General features: G+C 32.8%; 1 protein-coding gene across 1 annotated transcript in view; it reads right to left on the bottom strand.

Moving 5' to 3' along the window:
* Positions 1-6,704, bottom strand: part of MS3_00010050 (uncharacterized protein) — a 73,627-nt gene extending 66,923 nt beyond the window's left edge. The window contains exon 1 of the mRNA XM_051218384.1: positions 6,512-6,704. Within this exon, the coding sequence (XP_051073123.1) occupies positions 6,512-6,611 (100 nt within the window). The 5' untranslated portion in view covers positions 6,612-6,704. The remainder of the gene's footprint in view (positions 1-6,511) is intronic.
* Between the last annotated feature and the right edge of the window lie 8,461 nt (positions 6,705-15,165).

The following is a 15,165-nucleotide window of genomic DNA, read 5'->3' as shown; positions in this document are numbered from 1 at the left end:
CTTATTGGCAACATCACAAGAGAGAGAGAGAGAGAATGAGGAAGGAAGGATATTGAAAAAAAATCATTTCAATATTATTTAGTGCTTCCAGGTTTTCCACGGTGGTTCAGCTTCAATTAACTTATGATTTCAACTATTGAAATAGGGATGCATTGTTCAATGATTGTTGTCCCATTTAAGAAAGTTAAATTTAAGTGATAATAATGTGATACATTATTAGTTGAAATAGAAATAATAGTGTTAGAAATCTTTATTACATTTATCAAATATGTTATATCCCGGTGAGATCTATGAATGGTAACTTTTAAGAACTATTTTATGGACCGATACTATACATATATTTTTGTTGTATAATTATTAAGTAACTAAACTATTCATATTCATGTTCCTCTTATTATAAGCTTCATTTTGACGTATGAACTTTTATTATACGATTTACTGTCCTTAAGTTATGTCAAGTCTATCAATTACTACCTCCCACATTCACAGGTACATTCGGCTGGGTCTTGTACAAATGTTGTTTCCGGTTTTATAGTACGATGTGGACTGTTTGATTTGTATATAAACCTAGTATGTTTGAGATACATGATTCATATCTCAGAGACTGAGATTGGTTTTTTGGATTCAAAAGGCAAGCAGGGCTAGACAGAAAGAAGGGACGATATGGATTCTACACTGCTCTTATGGGTTTATGCATTATTGACCCGATTGATAGTTCACTGTTCTTTAATTGGCAGTATCATTAGATTTTATATTAATAGAGCACAAGAACACAAATTATAGCAAAATGACTTATTTCTAAACATATATTGACAAAATGAGTAATATTTCTGATGTATGAATGAGATGATTTCAATCTGTTTATCAGTGGATTCTAGAAACATCCAAATAGCGGTAAACATAAAACTAATGTCAAATACTTAAATTTATTATAGTGTTAATCACATGACACTAAGGAGCATTCTATTCATTTAAATTTATTTTGTATTTACATAAACATTGATAAAGCGATTATTGAGATCATTAGTCAATTGAAGTTAGACCATAATGGAAAACCTGGGAGTGCTGGACAGCCGTTTCGTCTTATTGTGGGACTTCTCAGTACTTCCAGGTTTCCATGTTGCACAGCAGGCCTGAACAGGTGAAATTATTTACGTACCTGGTTAGCATCATCGATGAACAGGGAGGATCCGTTGTAGTCGTTAAGGCAAAAAGTGGCAACGAAATGGTCTCATTACAATTGGAAATTATATGAAACTCAAAACAACTTTCAACCAATATCAAAGTCACAATCTTCAATACCAACGTCAAGACAGTCTTACTGTATGGAGCTAAAACTATGAGAACTACAACAATCAGCATCTAAAATGTACACGTATTTATAAACAATTATCTACACCATATACTGAATGTTCATTGATAGGGTGCCGTCATCAACAGTTCGCTGTGGGGAAGAACAAACCAAATTGTAGATGAGGAGCAAATTAGGAAAAGACGTTGGAAGTGGATAAGATACAGATTGAGAAAATCCTCAAACTGCATCACGTGATAAGCGCTAACTTGGAATCGTGAAGAGGAACGAAAAACAGGAGGGTCAAAAACACACTTAGTCGGGAATTGGAAGCAGATATGAAAAGGATGAGTAGCAACTGGAAGCGACTGTAAAGGATTGTCCAGTATGGAGTTGGATGAAGAATACTGGTGATCGGCCTATGCTCCTTGACGAGGAGTAACAGGAGTATGTAAGTAATCTACTGCACAAACGAATTGGTTTGTGCGTGATAAAAATTCATAGAAGTTATTCGTTAATTAAGATGAAATAAACAATTCTGTAACTTCTTATAAGACATAACTTATACGTAAGCATTTAACATCAAATATTTGGTAAAAATATCACTTTAATATATAGAAGTCACAGACTAAATGAGCAGAAAAATAATCGAATAGCTGAGCATGACACATCATTTGTACATGTAAACGTTGATGATAACCTAACCCATTTGAATAACTGAATTATGACCAACTTATATTTCATCTCTTACAAACTTAAGCTAAATGAAAAAAAAGTAAGTGAAGCTAATTCTAATTAAAAGAGAATGGTTGCGCAACTTATTACCATACACTTAATCATCATCATCGTTCAAAAATTACATCTACGCTACTCAAGTTTATTTTCCAACTTTATTCTTGCGTAATGAGTTGTTTTCTCTCTACTAACTGGTTATCTAATATTCTTTGTATCCGTTCTACTAATTTTCTATTATCAGTATCAGTTTAGGGGTTGTGGAGATAGTTAAGTTTTTGATTGAAATCATGAGTCAATTGAAGCTAGATCATCGTGGAAAACATGGAAAAACTGGACTGCTGTTTCGTCCTAGTATGGGACTCCTCAGCATTCACGATCCCGCACCCCGCGAGATTCCAACTAAGGACCTATCAATCTCGCGCCAGGCGCTTAACCAACTAGATCACTGAGGAGTCCCATACTAGGACAAAACGTCCGTTCAATGCTCCCAGGTTTTCCATGGTGGTCTAGCTTCAATATTATCAATATATTCAAATGGAAAATGTAAATAACATTTCTTAATTCCTATTTTTATTCTTGCGTAATCATTAACTGATTGTATAACTTTGATTTTTTTTCTTTTACATCCGCTAAGTTTTCAATCGATTATACTCTTCAAAGGAAACATTAAGATACAGATTCTCTTCATTGATTCGCCACTATTTATTTCGTTTTGATTTCATAATCACCAACAAAATACGCACGTATATATATAGGCATACTCTGAGGTTATTTACAACGTTTTCAACGCTCGCTGTGTATTGTCCAACATTTCAAACTCTTCTTTCGTTTATCCATCAGGTAAGGATTATGTATTGTAGTATAATTTTCATGGAATATAATATTTCAGGTCTTATTAAATCCTTGTATTTTTGTGTCAGTCATTTTAAACTATATTCTACTAACATGTTGAAACACGACAGTTCTAGATACCTAAAAAACTTTGAATATGATATCTTTGATGAAAATTTTATAGTAGACTGTAGCATTTATCCATTTAGTAAACGGAAAAATTGATTTAAATTTCAGAATATTTTGGGACTATATGAACATTGGAAACACTGTAGACAATCTTAAACAAAGTCATGATGGAGGACTAAATGAAAAGAAACATTTCTTTGTTAAAATGTTTACCTAAAATGAGTAGACTTTTATCATATCTTAACCAACTAGACCACTGAAGAGTCCCATATTAGGACGAGATAGCTATTCAGTGCTTTCTGGTTTTCCATAGTGGTCTAGCTTTAATCTGCTCATGAATCCAACTACTATATTAAATTTATCTTGAAAGTGAGAACAAGAAATGACATTTAAATACATTATAACTCAACTGAGTAAAACAAAGAATGAATTACTTTTATTTTCAGCTTTATTATTTAGAGGTAATTTGATGTACGTTTGTGATCAGTGGAGATATTCCGTGTCCGATAGAGAGAGGTATCTACTTCAGTACAATGGAAGATGGTCGCTCGATTTTGTGGATTGGTTGAAGTTAGACATTAACATCGTTGGATGCCGACTCTGTGGTCTAGTATGTTAAGTATTCGTGTGCGAAACTGAAGGCCCTTGATTCGAATGCCACGAGCGGGAATGTGGATACGCACTGCTGAGTGCTTCTATGTTTTCAATGGTGGTCTAACATCAATCAGTTCATGATCTCAATCAAGAAAATTTGCTATAACTAAGTTGTAATAACAGATCTTTCTGTTGTGAAAATATACATTTTAAGCTTAATAAACTAATATGCTTGTTTCATTCAAAAAGAAATAACACAGTGACAAGTAACTACTTAAATTAACTTGTATTACGAATTGTGTAGTCTGTTTGAATAAATAGTCTGTACGCTATTTTATATTTATATATTCCTCTATGATAGAAAAATACATTAGGACATTACAACAACATTGCAAAGTATATATTCATATGTTCTTTTTTTAGTTTGGTTAATAAAAATGAATAAGAAGAACTAGTCATTTTAAACTAATTAAAAGCATAAATGAATTTTACAAAAATCATTTCACCCATTAACTACAATTTGCAATAATAGTAAAACAGCTGTATTCAACAGATATAGAATATTCTGTTGTTTCCTTAATGAAATTTTGTATTTCATCGTAAATGCAATTATCATATATAGTAGCTCATGATTTGACTCCAGCCCCCAAAATGCCCTGATACGAACGAGGGTGGGGAGAGTAAGCTCTCCCTCTCGAAATGCTCTCAGATAGCCATGCGTATATAGTCACTGACAGAGAAGTCCTACTTACTACGTTCTAGCGGCTTTACTATTGTTTACGAAATTAAGAGGATGAAAAGCGAATGTCCGACGTTTTAACCGGGTTGGTGGATATGTAAGTTCCACCTTGGGAAACCCTGATTCGAAACCAGTGGTGCACATGGGCTAGAGTATGCTTAAGGAACAAACAGTGTATGAAACAATTATTGGTGACCGGCTACCATGGGACTGCATCTCCTGACGTTGCCCTACTGCCTTATGGACCAGACCTTTAGGTTGAACGCTGCATGTGTGGAGCCCTACGGAAACCACCTGCTTCGGTTTGGGCCTCCGTGTAGTATTCCAGCCCTCACACTAATCTGATGGTGAAGTGTGGCACATATATATTTCGTGCCTCCTTGTATCAATATTTATGTGTTCAAATAAATATATGAATGACTCCCGTTAGATTGTTTGTTGCTTGTTATCGATGTATACATTCTCGTCAATCCTCGTATACAATTATCTACTTAGATCTCATTAGTGGATAACCGAATCGAATAAATAAAATACGAAAACGGAATTTTAAATATGTATATTTCGTACAATCCTTGATCGGAAAGCGAAGCAAAATAAAATGACGGCTAATGGAGAAGGCAAATGAGACAACTTGATTTGATCTAGAGCGAATCGATATTTATAGTCAGACAAATATACTTTACAAATATGTAATGAGTAAGATATGAAATGCGCACACATACGCTTACATAAAAGCAGTTAAGATTGTTAAGCGAATAAGTGACAAGGTCAAAATGAAGCCTAAGAAGAATGAATATATTGATTTGTCAAGAAGCTACAATAACCTTTGTGGCCTTGGCATAGTACCAACTCCTGCACACAAAATTACTATTTATAGACAGAGCCGGATAGAGATATGGCTACGATCATATTAGGTCGCAAACATTGTTTGTTGTCCTACTCATTTACCCTCTGAAACATAAGAAAAGTAGAAGTATCATTAAAGATACCTATTCAGACTTAAGGCTCATGATTTCGAGTAATTAGGTGTTAAAATACAGGACCTCAACGTAATAGAAATAAAAAACCTCAACTAGATTTGTTAATAACTCATTGTTCAGTGCATGAAATGATATGGGTATAGAAACTTGGAATTCAAATCGACAGATCTTGATGAAGTGAGTAATTTTTACTAACTTACGCCTGTTACTCCTCATGGAGGAGCATAGACCACCCAACAGCACTCTACATTCAACCCTGTCCTCGGCAATCCTTTCCATCTCTTCCCAGTTGTTATTCGTTCTCTTCAAATTTGCTTCTATTTGCCAACGTACTATGTTCTTCTGCCTTCCAATTTTCCGCTTCCCTTCACGATTCCAAGTTAGCACTTGTCTCGTGATGCAGTTTGGTGATCTCCGTAGTGAATATCCTATCAATTTCCACCCTCTTTTCCTAATTTCCTCTTCATCTGGAAGCTGGTTTGTTCTATCCCACATTAGTCTGTTGCTGATGGTATCCGGTCAATGTATGTTGAATATCTTGCGCAGATAGCTATTTATAAATACTTGTACATTTCTGCTAATGGTTGTATTAGTTCTCCAAGTTTCCGCTCGGTATAGTAGAACTGTCTTGACGTTGATATTGAAGATTGTGACTTTGATGTTGGTTGACAGTTGTTTTGATTTGCATGTGTTCTTCAATTGTAGGGATGTGGCCTTTGCTTTGCCAATCCTCTCCTTTACGTCTTCATGTGATCCTCCTTGTTCAAGCTATCAATAGATAATAGTCATTTCACTATAAAAAATTTTGCTCAATTTCACAAAACCATCTTTGATTCATATGCTATAATTGTAACCGATGTATTTACCTTAAACTTGGTCATTTTAGTGAGTCATTCATTTGAATTTACTACTGTCAGTCAGTCAGTCAGCTACAACGTAGGATCAGGTACATATATGCATCAGATAACTAGTTATTGAAAACAATGTTCTTCATTTACACGTTCTTTTTTGCTTTAAGTATGTTACATACAAAATCTACCATTTATGAAACAAAGTCGACTTAGTGAATCACATAGACCGGTCTATCTTATTTATCTTTTTTAAAACAATTAACATTTAACCAACATTCTATTTTCTTTATCTAGTGATAACAATAATTGCAAACAATAAGTAAGATGAAATCAAACAAAATAATTTCAAACCCCCGCTTACTTTTAACTGGTTCAATATTCAATTCATAGTTTGTGCACAGATTGTTTAATAATGTGAATACAACAATATAAATAGTAAATAAAGTATCCATGATTATCATGAATATAATTCCAGTTGATGAATATGAATGATCCTATTACTATGTCTACTATTATTATTAATAATGTTGACTATAATCCTCATTTCATTGTCTGATACATTTAAAATTCTACCTAATTATAAAACAGATTAGAACAGAAGTTTTTCACTGTGAAACAATACATGATATTTTTCTGAATTTTGATTGGTTAATCATAGTGTCCAATAGGAAATTTTTGGTTGTATTATCCTATTGTGTTTATCCAATGGAATGATTCGTTAAGACTGTTGTTTAACATGTAACAATGTAAATTAAATTAAGAATTATAGCTTATGTAACTGAACATAAAAATAGCTTAGAATGGAGCACGAATTGGAAGAATTCAGTATTAAATGATGTGATAATTCTGGAAGACAAAATAATTGAGAGATCATAATGGGAAATTTATGGAAATTATCATATTTAGAGTTAATGTTTATCTCAGTTTGATGTAAATGGGACGGTGGCTCAATTTCGTAGATTGGTTGAAGTTAGATATTAACAACTTTAGATGCTGGCTCAGTAGTCTAGAAGTTAGTCGTTCACGTGCGAAACCAATAGGTACTGGATTTGAATCCCACGGGGCGGGATCGTGGATACTCACAGCTGAGAAGTCCCATGCTAGGACGAAACAACGATTCAGTGCCTCCAGGTTTACTATGATGGTCTAGCTTCAATTAACCCATGAACTCAACTATTAAATTACTATAGTATCCACCAAACCCTTTTCTGAAAATAATTTACTAATAGTGTTCTCCATCATATATATATATATATATATATATATATATATATATTATTGGAAGTCATTTAATCACTGCAGCTATTAGCAATCATGTCGTGATATGAGAAGTAAATGCCAGTTTTATAAAGTTTATCAGTTTACTTGTTTTGTGTTTTATAAATCTGCTTTAGGTAACGTTCATTATAACTCAAAAAATCTATTGATCAATACAAGGTTGCCTAGAAGGATATTATTTAGTCAAAGTATAACTTTCTTCTGATTGATATCAATTTATAAAATTCTGAAGTTAGACTTCAGGAATAAAGATAATTCAATAAAGAAACGTTTCTTCTTGATGACATCATTTACTCAGGCGATACAATCATACTTGAAAAAAATTAACGCAAAAGTATTATATTAAAAAAACAAGGAGGATTGAGTTAGTTTAGGTGTCAATAGAAGAGTGTAAACCAGACTGAACTTTAAAGAAAGTTAATAAGATGATGCTGAAAGTGTGAAAGATATTTTTCAACTTTACGAGTATGAGGAAGATAGAGAGAACATTGAAAACATCGAAATGATCATTACGAATAATTGAAAATAAAAAGAATAAAATAACATCCGAAGAATTTATAATCAACTAAATTATTGACCATGAAAATTAGGTATTGAGACCATGGAAGAATGATTGTTTGTACGTGTTGTTTTAGTACACCGAGCTGAGGTTCGAAAAAATGAATTGTTTATACCTTTGCAGTGCACAAGTTTTTTTTTGTGCTCTTCTCGAAATAAATAGTTTGACAGTGTAAACAGTTTTAAAGGATTTAACGGTGAGAGATAACAAGATAATCTTATATCAAACTATGAACTGTTTCATATATGCCTTTCAAAAGCCAAGCAGAATAATCTTCAGAGATGGGTTTATAAAGCGCTCACTTTATTCGACTTTTGTAACCTGCTCTACATGATCAAATAAACTTATAAATACACAGTGAATTGGCTCACTATGGGAGAATATCTTCAACACATCTATGAATAATGAGTCTGCTGTAAAAGACGATTGGAAGTTTAACAGCATAAACAGTTTCAAAAAACAAACACTTGTTTCGATTTCATTTAAAATGATTAAAGTGTAGGATCCAGGACGCACGTTTCGTCCGTTTGAGGACTCGTCAGCTGTATGTACCTGCATCTCAGAGTTGATGTTTATTCAAAGACTCGAAAACAGTACTGAGATGAACATCAACTCTGGGATGCGAGCACATCCAACTGACGAACCACAAATAGAACGAAACACGCGTGCTGTATTCCACTGCTAGCTATCATCCATCTTTGCTTATAAAGCTTGTGACTTAATACAATATCGAGACAATCCTCACACGATGCACATATGTCAACAAGAGACTTATCATTTGAAGACCTAAATGACAATGGAAAGATACAAACAAACAGAACCAAGTGAATTTGATACAGTTATTTATTTTTACCAAGACATTTGGATAGTGTCATTCAGAGTGTTGAATACTGTGTTCATCTGTTCTATGCCGTACAAAGTCAAAGGTGTACATAAATCTTTAACTACCTTTAAGAAATGAACAAATATATTAATTTTCTATTGACTAATAAAATTTCTCACTGAATATTGATTTTATGAATAAAAATTCAACAAATTTCGATTAGTAAACTAAACAGCTTATTTCCCCAATTGACAACAGCGATTTTCAGTTCTCATTAATCATACATATTGTGCAATTATTTATAAAACTAGAAGCAACATTAATATAACGTAATTTAAACGAGATGTAAACACACATATAAGAATCATCCAGATAGCATAACTTAAAACTCGAATGATTCTTTTTACATGCACTGGATCATTGTTCCGATCATGTATTTCTAATCCACATATATGAATAATTCAATTCAATCTTTAAATATTAAATGTTGTTGATGGGAAGATTAAAATAAAACAATATCAAGTGAATTTTAACTTCACTACATTGCACACGAATATGGCTATCAGGACTCAGTAGCTAAGTGGATGACGTGATGTCGTTTAAAGCGAACCGTACTGGGTTCGAGTCCCACAGTGAACATCAACTGTGAGATGCAGATACATCCAGCTGACAAGTCTCAAATAAGACGGAACGCGCGTCCTGTATTCTACCGCGCGCCTTTATCCATCTTTGCTTATAATGCTTGTAAATTAGGGCGGTATCGAGGCAATACGCATGGTATGCACATATGCCAATAAGAGACTGATCAATATCAGTCCTAAAAATCAATAGGAAGATTCAAGCAAAACAATACGAAGTGAATTAAATATTAGATCCCTCATATCCATCAACTCCGTTAAAGCGCTGGACATTCAATTTTCGTCCTCTCAATTTCGTATAAAACAGTAATGTTGCGAGAAGGTAATTGTTGTAACGGGTGAACTGCAGGTTTTTGATAAGCAGCGTTTTATTGATCGATTACAGTGGACACGTAAACATGTAAGGATGACCTAGTGCCCTGATTGGTCCTGCTTCGCTGTCTAGCCCAGCCAGTTGAGTCACGAACACAAGTCACAGCCTCTGAGTTATGAATCATTGTATTTCAAACATACTCTATTTATATACCAAGCAAACAAACCACATCGTACCATAAAATAGGAAACAACATTTGTACAATATTTAACAAGTGAAGTAAACATCGACCAATAAGAAATGTACATTTAAGGTCCAAGGCCACCGTAGACTTAACACAATAATTATTGGTATATTTTTCCGACTATCCTAACAGTAATGAGTGAGAATTCTTTGGTAGTGGTTGTATACAAGTGGTCATATGAAAGCATTTCGAGAGAGAGAGAGAGAAAGAGAGATAGACAGAGAAAATTCTCCCCACCCTCGGTCATACCATGGCATTTGAAATCAAAATTAACGTAACCTTACATAAATTTCAATGTTACACATCATCAATGTGAATATAACACCTCTGTATAAATGAATAACTTCCAAATTCTTATCATAATATCAACTAGTTTTGTATTTATGACCCATGCAAAAAACTGAAGAAATTCACTGAATGTATCTTTTCATTATATATTTTCTAGAAAATTCTTTTCATTCTAGTAAATGATAAGTACATGTAAAACATAAATTAAATTGTTTAACTCTTAATACATAGTTTTCCTTGATGAAATATTCAAGTGAACATTGAACATATTTTAACTATAGAAATTAGATTTATGATTGTTTATAATGTGAAATGATTATAGAATAAACTATAAATCATATTACGTAACTGTTTTCTTTAATATGACTGAGAAATAGGACAAAATTATTGATTATTAATGTAGGATATATATGCATCATGCATAGTAACTATTGAGTTGATTTCTTTACAAATATTAAAAAATAATATTGTAATCCTTGTCATAATAATATGGTATGTGTGCTACTTATATCAATATAAGTAGTAAATAATGTTAGTCAATAATAGAATATCTAGTAACAAAAGATCAAGATGATCAAGGAGGAAAGAATTGGAACTCGAAGAAATTCATATGAAAATGAAAGATCAATGAAATCGGAGATGATTGATTAACATTTTACAAATGTGGTATTTACTATATGATTCTTAGATTTTTACGAAGATGTTCTGTAATGTTGTGTTTAAATGATTTTGATTGTTCCTACCTGTGTTCTCGTTTACTACAATAGTAGGTGTATTGTGATTCTGTTTTGAAATGGATGTGGTTATAGTCAATGTGGTTTGTGATTAATAATCGAATTCAGAATGTATGTTTTATTCAATTTGTGATTCGTCAGTTGGATCTACATGGATATTAGTATTGATGATCAATCACTCTAAAGTTGAAACACACCATTTATTGATCCAGGTATTCTAGCTCTCTGAACTAAGCTACGAAGTTCAAATACCTATAAATGTTTTCAGTTTGTTTATGATGTTTATCTCCTTACCAGTAAAGATATGAATCATTCTAATGTTAATTGATATGATGGAAAGAAAATTCAATTTTCGATTGATTTACTCAGTATGAGTTAGATTCAACATTACGTCCGTTCTGATTCAATGTAATGATTACTCAATGTAGTATTTGTTTTCTTTTATGATATACGATATTCTTGTATTCCACTGACATCAACTATGCTCAGTATGTGATTTGTCATATATGTGATTTCACTCTAATTATGAATCAAAATGGGTGCACAATCAATATATAAATGATTGTATTTTTCGACTAAAGTTGTCGTCGTGGTGTTGGTGGTATTTTGAGGTTAATATATTTTCACTCATACCAGTCTTGTGTTTTTACATTCGCATCGTGGGAATTGCAGAGGTCCCTCGTTTCGAGTATAAGTGATAAACGTTCTCGACATAACAATCAGTGACGACCAAAACAAGCAGCATTCAACTGACAAATTATAGCAATTGGCGACGGGGATTTCGGAAAAAATTGAATAGATATAACATGAATATTCAAAAAATGGAACTTCTGTAAACGTAAATGTTTACTTCTTAAACAATATTGAAAAGATGAATGTCACTTCAAAAGCAAAGTAATCAGATTTTTTGTAAGCTGATTAAAAATAATTGGAAAGATGGCTGACAATAAGGCGATTTTCGTTTATTTATTACTATATACTAAGATGTATTATTCATTTTATTTCAAACGGGATGAAATCTATTTCGATCTGGAGGTTAAACGTTCACGCGTGAAACTGAAGAACCTAGGTTCGAATCCTGCGCTTGGGATCATGGATGCTCACTGCTGAGGAGTTCCATAATAGGATGAAACGTTCGTTCACTGGTTCTAGGTTTTTAATAGTGCTCGAACATCATTCGGTTTATGTTCTCAATAAACAACGAATCTTTTTTACTGGTTTCATTACCATTAAAATAACAAGACTGTTTTCCAACATTAATTATCATCTTCATATTTGTATTTGAAAGGTAAACTTCCCATAATCTTGTTTTATTAAGTAGTTTGATAATAATGGAAAAACTAAATCATTACATAATACAAACATTATGCAACAGTTGCATCTTGGATAATTAATGTAACATTCCATTACAATATACGTACTAAAAATAGAAAATACAGTTTCAAAAGAAAGAGTGAAATAGGGGAAGAGATGTATAAAATTAGATTAAATTATAATACTAAGATCTAACTGTCCAGCTACCATATCATTTAAGGTATTTAATCACTGATTACTATTATCAAATAAACTACAACTAAGTGATCTACGTCCACGAACACAGTGTAGATTAATAGTCATTAAATTCATAGGTTTACACGGTGCTGGTACGGCCGAGAGTTGGGAGAGTCCACTCTACCTCTCCAAATGCTCTCACATGGCCACGCGTATATAGCCTCTGCTCGGGAAGTCCTACTCATTGCCTTCTCGTGGTAGGGGTGTTGTCCACGAAATTGAGAGGACGAAAAGCGAATGTCCGATGCTTTAACCGGGTTGGTTGACACGAACAGTCCATCTAGGGGAGTTGGAAAACCCTGATTCCAAACCAATGGTGAACATGGGCTCCAGTATCCTGAAGTAACAAATGGCGTATGAACCAATCGTTGGTCACCGACTAACATTGGACTGCATCTAATCTACAATGTTTTTATTTTCTTAATAGACATACAGATAACTCGTCTAGTTAATAAATGGAAAAATTAACGAAAGTGAAAACAGTCATTGGCTCACTATATTTAAACTACTAAGATAATTCAATTGAGAACGTACCCAACATTCATTCATTCCCATTTAATCAAACAATATGGTATCATAGATCACTACAGAGACAACATTTTTAATTTAAGAAAAAAAACAACAACACACAACCTATCTCAAATATCATTTCATTGTTACTCAATGAATTCAGGAAAATATACAATACACACCCTTCCCCCCCCAACAGCATATATTAGTGAACTAAACAGAATTATATCATTTATATACTCTACTATAAGTGAGTCCCTTAGTAATAAAGTGATATTTAGTAAAATTTTTATAATCAAATTGTTATTACTAAAAGTATTTTCATATTACAACTCTAGTTAACTAACTTCTTATCCAAATATGTAAATTCTAAAATCAGGTCAGTTAGTTAATAATTAGTTCAGTAAAAGCAATTGTTCTTTAAGTTTCTTTCACGTTTTTATTCAACAGGAAACCTAAAAATGTTAATACCAATAATCACGAAAAGTCCATCTATAGATTATTGGAATATCTGATTTAAAATCAGGATTACTTCTATCTTAATTGTGTGACATATTATACATATATATATATATCTGGATTACGAAGACCTCCATAGGTGAGGAGAAGCGTGGAATAAAATAGTACTAGACGATTTGGACTTTAAAGATTATCTGACCCTTCTATTCCATACACACCAAAAAACACATGATGCAGCTACGTCCAGCTGACGAGTTCCAAATAATAGGAAAAACACGTCCTGGATTCCACTGCTAGCCACCATTTATCTTTGCTTATATTCTTAAACTGTCTCTTTTGTAAATTAGAATGGCCATTTAATAAAAGTCAGAATGATTTGGAGTAAAATGTCAAGTCACAATTAGTATAATGGGAATATAACAAAATGAAAAGAAAATTGTGTGAATAAAATGCATAGCAGGAGAATTTCATCTTGTTAATTGAGTTAATTATAATAATAATCAAATAGTATTAACAGTATCGTTGTGTCAATATAATATGCAATAAAATGGATGTTATCAGGGTAATTACGATGAAAAATGAATTCATGTGAATTGGCAAAGATGGATGTAAAGATTAAGAAGAATGTAATAAAAAAATTAGGAGGGGGTGAGAGGCTTAAAATATTCAAGTTAGGTATCCAGTGTTCTAGTTATAGACCAGAGTAAACATAGAGGCTAGATATATCATTTCTGGATACATAGGTTCAGTTTGCTGGAGTTAATCCAGATATATTTGTCTATGTAGAGTAGCCTGAATCTAACTCCTTGAGATAGATTCTTCGGAACTTGATATAAAACAGTTAAAGCTTCCTTTATTCTAATATGATGTTCACTATCTACCAAATGAGAAAGAATAATACTGTTAATCGATTTAGAAATTTATTTTCTCAACCACACTGATACACGTTTAAGCACACTCTAATCCATATTTTGGCCTTTGTGATATATCACATTAAACATAACTATAGAGCTTACTAATGATGAATTTATTGAAAACAATTGTTCTCTCAAATATTTTTCATTCTTGTATCATGTTGATTTCTCACCAACTACATATATACAAATTATTATGTTTAATTATTTTTAATTATTAAGACTGAAGGCAATGAGTTCGAATCCTGCGAGTGAGATCGTGAACGCTCACTGCTGGGGAGTCCCGCAGTAGGACGAAACGGCCTTACAGTGCTTTCATGTTTCCAACGGTGATCTAACATCAACCGGTTCATGAGCCGAATCAAAATAAATTATATGTAATTTAAATGAAGTGAAGAATTGGTGTTTTGCACATAGACTGGGTGGATAGAACAGTGAATGTTTAGTCTCTTTAAGGTATACATTCCAAAAATATACAATCAAATAGAAAACTGCCGACAAATTTGAATAGCATACACAACATAGATACAATACATTCATTCAAAGTTATGGAAATTCTTAGTAGCCATACTACTTAAAGAAAGCATAAACCTGAACTAGGTATATAACTTTTAGTTGTATTGGCTAGGATAGAACACACATTTAGGAAAGCACACAACTGCGTCACAAGACAAGACCTCACATGGAATCCTCAAGGCCAAAGG

This window comes from Schistosoma haematobium, chromosome 1 (genome assembly GCF_000699445.3).
Source record: "Schistosoma haematobium chromosome 1, whole genome shotgun sequence".
In the NCBI taxonomy this organism is placed as follows: domain Eukaryota; kingdom Metazoa; phylum Platyhelminthes; class Trematoda; order Strigeidida; family Schistosomatidae; genus Schistosoma; species Schistosoma haematobium.
The sequence above is the reverse complement of the archived record's forward strand: the minus strand, read 5'-3'. Positions and strand labels throughout refer to the sequence as shown.